This window comes from Ixodes scapularis, unplaced genomic scaffold, assembly GCF_016920785.2.
Source record: "Ixodes scapularis isolate PalLabHiFi unplaced genomic scaffold, ASM1692078v2 PGA_scaffold4__175_contigs__length_147842914, whole genome shotgun sequence".
Classification (NCBI taxonomy): domain Eukaryota; kingdom Metazoa; phylum Arthropoda; class Arachnida; order Ixodida; family Ixodidae; genus Ixodes; species Ixodes scapularis.
In genome coordinates this window covers 57,422,448-57,436,456 of record NW_024609879.1, presented here as the reverse complement: position 1 = coordinate 57,436,456, position 14,009 = coordinate 57,422,448, and the positions used below count along the sequence as shown (strand labels likewise).

The 14,009-nt window shown below is 43.9% G+C and overlaps 1 protein-coding gene across 1 annotated transcript in view; it reads left to right on the top strand.

The window, feature by feature from the left end:
• Positions 1-3,882: 3,882 nt before the first annotated feature.
• The window catches only part of LOC121837766, a 28,860-nt gene continuing 18,733 nt past the window's right edge, over positions 3,883-14,009 (top strand). The window contains exon 1 of the mRNA XM_042293569.1: positions 3,883-3,943. Coding sequence (XP_042149503.1) covers positions 3,883-3,943 — 61 coding nt within the window. The remainder of the gene's footprint in view (positions 3,944-14,009) is intronic.

The following is a 14,009-nucleotide window of genomic DNA, read 5'->3' as shown; positions in this document are numbered from 1 at the left end:
GTTTACACTCGGGGTAAGAGTGTACGCGAATCATCTAGGTGAACGCAGGAGCGTATTTTCTCGCTCATGCACGCGTCATTATCACGGTTAGATTTAATTCCTAACGAAAGAATGCTGCTTTCTAGTTAGTAAAATATAAAACTGACTGCGCGATTTTGAAGTTATTCCATCTTTGTAATCACTCAATGTTGCCAGTGGGGCCAGGTAGATGGTGCGCATTCAATTTGTGATAGTACAAGTGTAGTGCAGGCTACTTTTACTACTCACTATTGTGCTAGTTTTAGATTCCGTCGAATATAGCCAGAAGAGCGGTTAGAACGTTTGACAGGATATGTGTTATATGAGTGTTTAATGAGAGGTCGTCAGACATGTCAACGCCAAGATACTTGTAAGATAGACACCTGGTTGCACATCGTGTAAGCCAGCGAGAGAGGAATACGAGCACGCGTGGAGGGAACGAGTTGCGTTTAAAAAAGTATGTTCGGCTCTTAGGTCGAGTTCGGCTTGTAGGGTTATGTTATGAACCAGGTAACATACAAATCGATAAATTACGCAGCTGTCAGCAGAGTCGAATACAGGATTTTTTTTATCAAGGAGGTCTTTTATAAATATTAAAGCAATAGAGTGCCAAGAACACTGCCCTAGGGAACTCGGAAGGATACAGGGGAATTAGAAGTCGGGTAGTTGTTCATTCCAGTATGCCGAGTACGAACTGTAAAAATAATGTATGATTCATTATATCACGAATGAACGAACGTAAAGTTCATTTAGTATGAACATGAGTCAACTATGGAATGCATTTCACAATGCTTTAGAAAAATAATGAATATGGCGTCAGTATGTATGTTATTATCCGTGTTGCTGAGTATTTTATGTACAAGTTAAATTAGTTGTGCTTCACAAGAGAATGATTGCCTCTACCTGCGCTTGTTTGAAAAAGGTATGTGGTTCTTTTTGAGATAGTTTGTGACATTTTTATATATTATATGCTCAAGAAGTATAGCACACTGGTTAGGGATAGGACGATATAGTTTGATGCTCAAGTTTGATGGCCCAATATGTGTACAGGGACCACATTCCCGATTTTCCAGTTTGGGGGGGAGGGCTCGCCAGAGACAAAGAGTGCTGGAAGATAATTACCAAAAAATTGGATAAGTGTGATTGTGCGTTATTTAGTTATTTGAAATTCATATTGTGGTCCCCAGAAATAAAGAGAGCTGTAACCTTTCTATTGGGTTTCTCTTTATACGACCTTTCTACCACCAAAGGCATATTAAAGATAGCTTTCGATAGTGAATTTATATTGCAGTTTAGTAAATATTACAAATTTATGACCACCACCGAGAAGACATCTGTGGAAATTCTCATTATTTCCAGAAAAGCTGCGCTGGAAGCGTTCATCAAACAACCGAAGTCATAGCAGCGGGAATGCATATACTGGGTGATTCATCAAAGACTTTCTTAAATCCTTAACAATACGGTGGTTCATAAGAAAAAGAAACTCTTTACAGGAACAGGCTGTCAGCAACGGCGCACGTCAGAGATTGCAAAAACACATAAAAAAACTTAACATTTAACTAATATCTACTCATCAATTTTTAACTCGGGAAAACAAACGTTTAGTCTCAATTGTTGAGCATCATTGAAAAGCACTAGATCTGAACCAACGCCACAGGATTGTAGGCGTTTGTTCGGATTTTACTTCTGACACCATGTTCCGTGTAAAGTAAAACGGACAGAACCAAGACGTTTTTCCCTTGACACCAGCCAAGCAAGGAACGTCCTTTATTCCAGATCGTTCTACTGACCACGTCTCTCATATCTCAAGAACAAGGGCACGCATGCGTGTGCTACGTGCTAGTCATCTTGCTTCGCGCAGGTGACGCAAGATGAGAGTGCTTGCTACTTGTATGCAGAGCCTTGTACCGACTTGCTGTATATACATAATTTCAAAGCATGACTGCTAGGATGCCAATAATAAAACAAAAAAATTATAAAAATTAAAAAGAAATCTCAAAATTTATAATCAAGGTACATGCAACTGCAAGCTCAACTGGAGACACCATTCTTTTAACTGATATTTTATTCGCTTCAATGAAGCTAAGTGGAGAAGTGCCTTCGGTAAAGTATTAAAATAATGTGGAACATGAAAGCATGTATTTTCCCCCCCCTAAGTTTTGCACGTTTCTCTAATAATAAAAGTCTCAATGCATATCAGAGTTTGAGGTTTTGTCAGAACTATCAGTCTTTTTTATAGTATTGTTTTATTAACATGGACATACCAGTTCAATCCTTCTAAGTTAACGTGCCAAAGATACGCAGTTTCTCACATTTGTCCACGTTGTCGTGGGTCGTTTTATAGGCGATATTGCTTGAAATTTAGTACAGTATTGAGTCTATTTCGAGTTTTTTTTTTATACAAAGTTAGCCCGTGCTTTGTAACGAGACGGCATATCGAGGGATTGATTCACCGAGCGCACTACACACATTTTTTTTTAAGAGATACACTTGCTATACAACGGATCCTGTACAAGTACCAAAAAACAACGTGCAATATCTTGAGCAATTCAACATGATTATTCGAAGAGCATTTTTCATCAAGATTCGTCCCCGAACATACAGGTCTCGTAACATAGTCTAATAGTTTAATGGTACGCAATTACAGCTTTTAAAGCCTCGTGAATACAGGAATGGTGGAGTCGTCAAGTTCAGGCCTTTGTACGGATTACGAAAGCAGATTTACTTAGTCTTATTAGTTAACAAAAACACAATTAGCTGAAAACCAATCGGCTAAACATTTCAACGTCTTTCTAAAAACTTTAAAGCGAGTTTTTTTCTTCATCGTGAGTCAATACCAAAGCGGTATCTTCAACACAGATCTTGGGCGTCCTCCAGAAGTTACGTGTACTACATATCACTCTTGAAGTTGCCAGTTCTAACTAATTGATAACGGTCAGTAGTATAGTTCCTCAAAGAAACCTAAAGGCATCTCTGAAACCCATATAACATAGTTTTTTTTATGAGTGCATTATGATCGATAGTTTCCAGTGTTTTTGTTAAATCTATAAACAGTGCTCACGCAAATTTATTGCTACCGAGTCTGTACTTTGAGTAGTCTGAAAAATATTCTAGCAGTAGTTCAGTAATCCTATGTTTAAGAAAACCAGATTGAGAGGTTCGTAAATAATATACATTTTTTTTGCAATAGGAGATTCTTGTATTCACCACAAATTTCTTGATGATTTGCGATGTAACCGGTAATGTTGAAATGTTTCTGAAATTCCTAACGTCTTTTTTTTAATCTCTGACGTTCGTTTTGGCCGGTTGTGTATTTTAGTGAAGGTCTATCTTTTTCTCAACCACACTGCTTCAGGGATTTTTTAGTCTTCGCTAAACACCCTGTATGTATGTTAATATCATAAAACTGACGCAGGCGACGCAGTCTATTGAGGTCAGACGTAAAAACACGCCTCGCCGCACAAGCGCGCACATTATAACGTATCGTTATCATATGCATGTTACCAATATCGCCATATACTTTAAAATTACTTCTCCGTTTAGAAAAACTCAACCTTTACGCACTTTTAGTTGTTTGTGGTAAAGGTTCTTTGCCCCATGTGCTGTTTCCAGACGTCAGCGGCATATTCCAACACATTGCAAACGGCCTCCAAACTCTTCCTGTTGACGTCGTAACCATACTAACAGATTTAGGGGTGCGTAAAATAAACACATACGCTTTAAGTTTTTTTTTTTTTTAAAGTCCTCGGCGCGCACCTGCCGTTTAATTAAATAAAGGCGGTCCAATGAATGCGTCTTATTCACTCGTATATATATAAACAATTAGTGAATCGACGATGTTCATATAGAAAAGATTTTAGAAATATGTTCGCGATATTTCAGTGCACGTTCCTCTCGTGGCTGCTCTTACGCGTTTCAGATTGTGGTAAGTGTTCGTTAGAGCAAACCTGGTATAAAGTTCTCACCTCCTGCGTTTCCACCTTGACTAACAAGTAACTTAATTTCCCCCAACACTTTGTCTGTTGCCGTTGTTGTTGCGATAATTAGCACATACTCACGTGAATTTCAATAGAAAAGGCCACAAATAGTGACAGAATGATAACGAATTCTTTTTAAGCGGCTTGTTCGCAAGATGTTCACCTTGCACCCTGTTTTAAGTTAGAATTCTCCATATTATTCCTGTAGCCAAAACTGGCACCTCGTGAAGAAGCTAATTCTGGGCAATAACTCTGACGTCGTCCCGTTTGTCCTGGTGTTTCTTAATTACACCTTATTATATCATTATTACGCTATAGTCACTGGCGGCTCAAGGAACGCAGGGCGGGCCTCCTATGAATTACGCCTTCTGATTCGTCATTTGTTCTTCGGCGTTGTTATCGGCTCATGCAGCAATCTCATTGGCTGCGAGGAGCTAATGAGATACTCGGAAATCTAGACGCCCATGTGCGTTCCTTAAAGGGCCCCTGAAAAGAAAAAATTTTTTTTTAAAGAACAGTCTGGTCGGGACACGCGTGCTAAAAAATCAATTTTACACGAAAAAAAATTTTTTAGAGCAATATTGACCGCGCCAGACGCAATTCAGTCGGCAGTCACCTCCTTTCCACCTTTTTCTCTCTCGGCATTTCGGGCGCGTGGAGGAGAGGTACACCCCGCCTCTTCGTAGTGGATCGGCTTGGCTACTTTCCCGGCTTGGCTGCGCCCCGCACGAGAGCCATTGCTACTTCCTGGCCGTGTTCCAAAATTTACTCTATCTTACCCCAGGGTAAGAGTTTTGTACCCTTGGCGTTCTAAAACCTACCCGCGTACAGCGTTTTTCAATCTGTGCTGTCACGTGATACGATCCGCCGGAATAACTCGGATCCATTTGGAGATTTGGAACACAGTCCCTGTGTCTGCCGGTCGCACGACGTACCTCGTCGTATCGTGCACGTACCGTGGTCACACAGTACATACTCGTCGCGATGGACCCCGACCTGAAGCGTCGGTTGCTTCAACCCTTCAACGCTGCCAGCAGCTGGGCCTTCGCCCGTACGAGGACACGCCTCGCCAGCCGGAAGGCGTCCGCTCCGATCGCCGCGAGACAACCGCTCGCGAGGAGGCACCCACTTCGCCGCGGAAGGCGGCGAAGCGGGTGCCTCGACGAGTTCGTCCGAGCCGCACGACCCTTCAAGCCGCCGCGAGGACACGCAGTGGTGACTGATTTTTTTATTAAACGTTAAGTGCGGTGCCGCGTGCCTTCACTAAACTCTTTACAAGAACCGATATCTAAAAAAAAAAAAAAATTGGCACTGGCGCGCGCCAGAAAACATACAAAAGATAGGGTAAACGGGACACACGAATCACGCAAAGAAGAACAGGAAAACAAATACCTGTCACACCGCGCCACTTGCTAAGTACTTACGATGACTAACACAAGCAACAAGCCCTCTTCAGAAGGTTTTCTCATATAAACGCGATAAAACCACCCGAGGTACGCGAGACGCGTTACAACGACGGCGACCATGAAAGAAAACAAAATGGCGAAGCGTTTGTTTGTTGTTTTGTTGTAGTGTCCGAACGGAAGTTACGATTTTGTAAAACGTTTGTAAGCAATTGCGAGATTCATTCGATGGATTGTTTCTTAAACCTAAAAATATGTAATTCAAAAGGCGATCTCAAGAGATCACGAAGATTTTATAACCAACATCTAAGCTGTCACTCATTCTATTGGCCAATGAGAAGCCGATTTGAATGACCATGGTTACCAATGAGAAGCCGAGCTGAATGACCTGGAATTTGCGCGCAAAATTTCAAATAAATCTCTCGACGTCAATATTGCTCTAAAAATTTTTTTTTTCGCGTAAAATTCATTTTTCGACACGCGTGTCCCAAGCAGACTGTTTTAAAAAAAAACTTTTTTTCCTTTTCAGGGGCCCTTTAAGCTGTCTCTGATCACGTGATATTTGTAATCTTACTTTCCTGCTTGCCTGTCACTCCTTTTTGCGTTAAATTATGCTTCGATGTATTTTCAATACCGCTAAATCTGCGTTTTCCTTTCGACTGATTCTGTACATGCAAACTTTAAGGCCTTCCGCTTTGTCACTTCGTCGTTCTTTTGATCTACAGGGAGAAACAAGGAGACGCCAGGCTCTTTAAATCGACCAGAAAATTCGGTTTCTTAACCCATCGCGCTACGACTTTGTGCAGCGTTGCCCACAGGTGGTGCATTTTTTTTTTTTTTTGTAGAATTTGCAAAGAGCGAACTTTCCTGAGGAAAAAGTAAAGAAAGAAAAAGGCTTAGCTACTATGGAAACGCAGCGACGCCACCGGTCTTCAAAGAGCACGGCGCCGTTTCGCACGGGACAGAAGAGATGGCGCAACGAACGCCGCCAACGAACGAGCATACGGCGCCGAGAGCCAGCGCCTTTAGCAGACAATCTTTTCGACTCAAAAGCGGCGCGCGTTCCGCAGGCGGCGATAGTCGCAGAAACAAAAACAGGCGCGGTAGCAGCAAGGAACTGCAGTTCCTTCTCTGCTAAATATGCCGGCTCTCGGCGTCGTCTGCTCGTTCGTTGGCGGCAGTTGGCGTCGTGACCGCTTGCGCCATCTCTTGTCTCCCGTGCGAAACGGCGCCGTGTTGTTTGAAGACCGGTGGCGTCGCTGCGTTTCCATAGGAGCTAAGCCTTTTTCTTTCTTTACTTTTTCCTCAGGTAAGTTCCGCTCTTCGCAAATTTTACAAAAATAAACAACAACAAAAAAATGCACCATCTGTGGGCAACGCTGCACAAAATCGTGGCGCGATAGGTTAAGAAACCGAATTTTCCGGTCGATTTAAAGAGCCTGGCGTCTCCTTGTTTGACCCTATATATCTCGGAACAGAGGCGTGCCTTTCAAGAAATTGGCGGTTGGGCGGTCCTTTATTGTCAATGTAAAATGAATGACAAAATTTGTCTACATTATAAAAAAAAAAGCCTGTGGGTCTACATTTACACACAGCACTCGGAGAACCAATCAGCGCAACTTACGGAGGCAGCTCAGCGAATGATGATGCCGAAATGTCTGTTTAGACCAAAAAAAAACGCAGTCTGAATTGTGACATTAAACAATGCAAGCGTGACGTTTCGCATTGCTTAATGTCACAACTCAGGCTGCGTTTTTTGGTCTGAACATATGTTTCGGGGTCGTCATTCGCTGAGCTGCCTCCGTAAGTTGCGGTGATTGGCTCTCCGAGTGTTTGCGTGAAACTAAACGCACGGACATTTTTAGAGTGTACATCTTGTGTTTGGTAGACATCGGCCGTTACGTTATGTGTAAAGATAAATAAATAATTAATATCTTTTTAGAGATATTGCCAGTGCGCTTGCGTCACCGCCTTGGAAATCAAGCAATATTAATCTTCAAAACAATCTTTTTTTTTTTTTTGGGGGGGGGGGGGGGGAGGAAATAATGTATTTTCGGGGTTGAGGGTAATTTATTGACAACACACGCGACACGTAAAACAACGCCAGAACAACGTCGGCAAGTAAATAGGACCTCATTTTTAACTGAAGTTGTTGTCAGCGAGTAACTGTTATATAAACACAGTTACATACTTGACGTGACTCTAGGTTAGCCTGCGCAAAGAGGGAGACACATCTGAAGGGTTATTAAATTGTCTGATTTGAATTACAGTTACATAATTAAAAGGAGATCAACAAATTTCAAGAAATATTGATATGAAAGCGCACTTCTAATGTCTCTTCACGCTTACTGCGCGACAAAATTAGCATGAATGTGACGTCACCTTATTTTTGTAAGTTTGCATGCTCTAAAGTGTCTAGCAGCAATTTTCAGCCCATAGGTGTGTTACCTACGTAAATACATTTCACTTCGTTATAGGTTCTGATCACAGCATGTTAGCTAAGAGTGAATACTAAAAACAAACCAGCGACCTCGTGTTTTTTTTGTTTTTTTGCCTGCGTCATATACACCATACATCAAAGATTCTTTGTCTAACTTGCTATTGGCGTATATTTTTTATTTCGTAAAAAAGAAGTGTCACATTGCTCCGGCATATGTTACTAGGCAGAACGTGATTTAGAGAGTACCTAAAATTAAACACCTAAATGTCAAATTACATTCGAATACTTAGTTTTTAAATCATAAAAAAGCCATTACTCTGAATATTCTGATTATGTTCTTAGCTTAGTGACACGGAACCTTCGTACCGCTCCTGCTATTGACAAGCAGGCCGAGTTATACCTCTAACGTTGTCCGTGCATACGCCAGCATTTCCACGTTGTCTCGCAAGTTCTAGACACGTGTGAGTCAAAACCGTTCGATCCGACGTATAAAGCATCGAAACGATGACCGGATCCGGCAGGTTTGGTCGTCGCGGAACATTGCACAGGGGCTTCCGCCGAGTGAGGCCGACCTACAAGGTATTAGGCGCATCAATGAAAACGTAATTCTATGGAAACCCCGATGACGCGCACGTCATACTGGCGTCACGAACATGCTCCGCGTGTCTTGTGTGTGCGGCAAGTCAGAACGACCATTTTTCTGGAGTTAAAGGGGTTTGAACGAACCCGTGCCTTGCGCCGCAGTCTTGTGCAATCACAAACGAAAACAAAGAAAAATAAAAAACAATTTCAGAGAGGCGCACCGGAATTTCAGCTCGCGTTTAAAGGCCACTGTTCTATATGCTGTTGGGATATAATTAATGTTTATTCTGTTGCCCCTTAATATAGTTGCTGCATAGTAGAAAAACAACGATGTTCTTTTTGTCGTTTTTACCTCCTTGTCTCTGGGTTTTTCTACTATGACTCGTCAGCAGCTCGCCTGCGTCTTTACTCGAATTTCTTTAGGTGCTGCGCCCCATCTGTATTTCGCTTGCATTTCGACGAAGAAGCAATTGCTGCATTAGAATTATGCGCAGGAAGCTGACGAAAAAAAAAAAAAAGAGCTCCGCTAGAAGCATTTCATACGATAAATAATATACACGCAGGTTTCGCACTAAAACAAAGTGGCAACGGAGGCGAGTTGGTTCATCCAAACAAATTAGTTAAGTTGTCTAGAATAGACAGGGACGTATTAGACCTGAGAAGCACTGCACTTCAATTTATTTATTTATTGGACCACATGAGAACGGAATGGCTAAAGCCGTGGTGTGGGATTAGGGTTTGAGGAGGGGGACAGGAGGCACCTGCGAGGAGTTGTGCACGCTTGACAATCTCTCTGGGGTGCAGAAAGCATCTTGGCGGTCGTTCTGCTTCTCAATCTTCCTGCCGGTATGAGAATCTGCCGGTCAAGTACTGGGAGTCACCTCACACTATACTCTCGCAAGGTCACTCTTACTACCATATCGGGCTAGCGTGTGTTTGGCTAGGGGGTATGAGGGTGCAAGTAATTTGTCATGATCGGCATGGTGGTATATCTTGAATATCTTTCCTTTCGGCGGAGAAGCGTGGGCAGTCCCAGATAAGGTGCAGGAGATTAGCTCTGCACTCCAATCCGCAGTGACTGCAGCAAACTAGTGTTTCCGCGGCTGGGGGGGTACCGTTTCCTGATGATATGCGGTGTGAAGGCTGCGTCTGCGAATACTCTGTTTAAAGGGGCCCCGACACCCCAAAGCTCGTAATATTTTTTTTATTTTCTAAAACGATGCAAGTTATAGCCATAGACACGCAAAAAAAAAAAAAAAAAACGCATCGCAAAAAATTATTTCCTTTCGCGCGCGCGCGCCTTTTTATTTTTGGCGTTTATATTTCCCGCGCTAACCTCCTTGCTTATTTTGATCGGTGACGTCAAAAATCAGAAAATTTAGAAGCGTTGTAGGCGACATTTTTCTAACATTTAATAACGGCAATCGTAAAGCATGTTTTTTTACCGCGATTGCGAACGCACTACGGCCCCTCTTTTAGAAATATCAAAAATCAGATTTCGGTGTGATGACGCTTCCTGGATTTGTATCCTCCCTCGGAAAACTTGGCGGCGCTCGAGCAGAGGCTTAAGACGCATTCACACAGCGGAAAGACGCGCGTCGTGGGGGGAATCTTTTGCTTATTTTTGTATTGAAAAAAGTCGCGCGCCGAGGAGGACGACGCAGGGAGACGACGCCTCGGAAGTCGGAACCCAATTTCTCCCTCGACGCGCGCGCTTGAGCCAATCAGCGAGCGTCCGGACGTGACGTACCGCCCTTTTCTGGTTAGGACATGTTTTCGCTGTTTTTGTTTATTTTCGACTCACAATGGGGGGAAGGCGAAAAGGCAGAGAGCTCGGGGGATTCGCGCACTCGCCAAACGTGGCTGGAAGCATTTCAGCGTGGAAAGAAGCAAGCCGATTGGAACATCTGACTGTGATCAGTGTTTTATGTGCGTGTACGACGCCGTGAAGCAACTCTTCATCGTTTGCGCGAAGCTGCCGTGAAAGCTGCCACCGAAGTTCGCGGTGTGTTCCGACCTCCGACTGTGCGGGAGCGATCACTCCCAATAAGTTGTGTAGTTTTGTGTAGACCCATCACTACGGTATAGAACAGTCCTCCATCGAAAACACTCTCGACAGTCTGCGTGCAGTGTTAAAGGTACGGACGCGAAGGCTCTGGGACGCGCCGGCGTAGCACCGTGCTTTGTTTGCACAAAAACGCGGCAAAAGAGCACCTGAAGCTGCCCGTTCGAGTCCGTGCCTTTCGCCAATGCTGCATATAACCGGAGTGTGAACGTATATATAATTATCACCGTTGTCCATTCAGTGAAGACGGTTGTCTCCCACCGCATATGCAATCGCGAAGGCAAGGCAATAATCGTGCGAAGCAGACGAATAAAAAAATTTCGTGTTCTCTCGACAAACGTGAGATTCCCCGAGACGACGCCGCCGTGGGGTGGCCCTATGTGACTGCTTCGTATTTTACGACGCCGGCGTCGACGTCGACCGCAACGCGCGTTTTTTGCTCAGTGTGAATGCGCCTTTATCGGCGAGTCGGGGAAGAAACCGGTTTTCTCCCGTGCCGGCGCCCTTCTATCCCGCCTAGCTGCTCACCTCCTCCTCGCTTCGGGTTGCGGTGGCAACGGCGCTTTGTTTCATAGCGCGGAGCGGAGATCCGAAAGAAAGTCGAGTCGCAGGAGACTGCAAAATTTGACTCACTTCACTGGCGCGGATCGCGCGGGAACTTCAAATTCGGCATTTGGAAATTGTTTTTTTTTTTTAATTCAGAAATTCTAGATTCCCAAGTTTCGAATTTCGAGGGCAATGTCCCGGCATCATTTTCAATCGTTTCGGATAATAATTTAAAAAAAATATTTTGATGCGTCAGTGCCCCTTTAAGAATACTTCTTCGGCGCGCGAGAGTCGTAGTTGCGGATCGACTTGGGGCGGAGGTGTTATTGTTGTAAGAAATAGCTTACGTTCTCTGCGGTGTTTGACTCTGATAAAGTAGAGGCACCATCGATATGACGGTCTCGATGAGTATGTGACTCATTTCTAGGGATTATGTGGTGGGTTGAGAGGAGGGTAAGGGGCGGCTGAGTCAATACTCCTTCGGGCTGCCGTGGCTGTGTTATGTGCCACTGCGTTCCCTCCTGTCAATCCGGTGTGTGCGGGTGCCACTGAATACGTAGGTCGAGACCCACTTCTTGTAAATCGTGCGCTCGTTTCCTTATGGCCATAGCCGTGGCGTCATCCGTGTTAATGTTCTCGATTTCTTCGAGCCCTTCCTTGGCGTCCGTTAGTAATCTTATGGAGTACTGTTGTGGTCGGGGGCCGAGGATTGAGGCTCCCGATATTGCCAGGAGTTCAGCCTGCCGGGCGTCCCCATAGAGGAGGTGACAGCTATGGGCGGCATTTAGTTCCGGTCCTGTGGGACAAAACCAGGCCATGCCCCCCTTGCCGTCGTTAACACTGGCGTCTGTGTAGATGACCATGTGATCTTGTTCGAACTGTTGGGGCTGATTGGCAATAAGAAGATTGGCATACGTATTGATCTCCCACTGCCGTATTATCTCGTAGGCTTCCGCATTAATACGTCAATAGTTGGGTTATGGTCGTCCAGCAGGGAGAGATGTAACGGTCACTCGGGCGAGAGTAATCCCGCTGCTTAATATTATCATATGCCGAGAGTATCACTACCATGAGTTCCTCAAGTAAGGGTGAGAGTGTGCGCTAAAGAGGCGCAGGTTGAAAGTACACTGGACATAAGGAAAACCGACCTGGAAATGGGTCTTACGTCTACTAGAGTATCGGCTTTATGTTCACCTACCGTCTTTAAAGTTCATCAAAAAGTAATGATTACACGATTACATGTCCATAGGATTCTCTATTGGATTAAGTCGAGTAGGGTCTATGATTTAACCAAGGAATTATCCTGAGGTCTGACTAGTGTAACAAAGTAGTAAACTGGGCCAGTTAGTAATAATTAAATATGGTTGATAAAAATCAGCTTCAAAAGACGATGACCTACAAAAAAAAGCACGACAAGACGAAGTTGAACTCGTAACTAAATTTATTACTTGGAACAAAACAAAAAAAAATGTATACAAATCAGATATTCATAAAATATTACCCTTTCAAACACACACACACACACACACACACACACAAACACTCGTTATCCCCGCTGCTCATTATTAAGCAAAGGTGAATTCACGTTACGTCAAAATTACCCGGACACTTTATTGAAGATGCCAGGAACGTCAGCTCCTTTTGGAACAATGCAAAAGATGATTCGCTCACAAACCTTGCCCCCAAATATAAGATGTAAAAAGCTTCGATAATTTCTCTTGTGGCCTCGTACCGGTTCTTTCCCAAGACCCTCGCGTCAGTAAAGGCAAGCTGACCAAAAAAGTTTCTACAATTTAAGAGAAGGCCACCCACCGTTTTTTTTTTTTTTTTGAACAAATATGCATGTTTTTGGAGTCTGTCGTTCAGATACGTCCCCGTCTGCACAACACTGAAATTCCCAGAAGACAGGCGAATTCGATACACAACACACGAAACGCATGACACAGTTTGCATGTTTTTGGTACACCTGACATTCGGACGCTTTCAGCTCTTTCATCAACTCCGGCACAAATGTGGCTTATTTTTATGTTGGTGAGAAAACCACGGGCATTTCATACCGACTTCCAACGTTTTCAGGTTGTGGGAAAATCGTGGAATCCACGGTGCCACCACCATTCGCTTTATGTCAAAATCGACACACCTCTAAGTACACTTAGCCTTCTTGCGTAGAGCTCCTAACGCCCTTCAACAGTGCTTGCGGAAACCCTGATGCCCTGAATTTCTTGACATCAGGCAAGAAAACGTTGTTCATCGTTTGTGGGCACGACTTCCCCAGGGACGAGCCAAGACACAAAACCGCGATACTCCTCTTCACCACATTCGAATGGGCTTATCTAAAATCTAGGATTGCATTCTTTAATCGTGGAATAAAAGATCAACACACGTCTTCATACCCCAGGCCCGAAGACAGATTCTAGAACTGCAGAGCCCCTTCTTATTGTTCCTCAAATGTAAAACTAAGGCCACCCCCCCCCCCAACTTTCTAAACATATCCATGACGAAAGCACACACTGTATCTCCTGCTATCTTATGAACCCCTAGAAGATCGTCCCCGTACCGAAGCACCCTTTTCACAGTGAAAACGCCCAAAGTACTTTCAATAGTAGTGTCCACTTTTGCAATGAAATATTACTAAGGACTGGAGCTACTTAGGGCCAAATAGATACACCCGTTTTTTGCACAAAACATTCACAGCACCAAATTAACATCATCGACCTCAGATAAAAATCCAGCAGCCAAAGGAAGCCCTCAGGATTGACTTCGTTGGAATTTCTGAACCCCAGTGCCCCATCAGATTCAATGCACGACCTCACCGAAGAAAGCATATCATCGTGACTCAGGGAATAAAAGATGTCTCCAAAACCTACACTAAATTCCGACCAACTCCAAGACTCTTCACTCTTCAAAAAGTCCACCTCCGACTCACAGTTTAAAACCCGATACGGGTCTGCGGTGCACAAAGGGGATAACTGATTCTG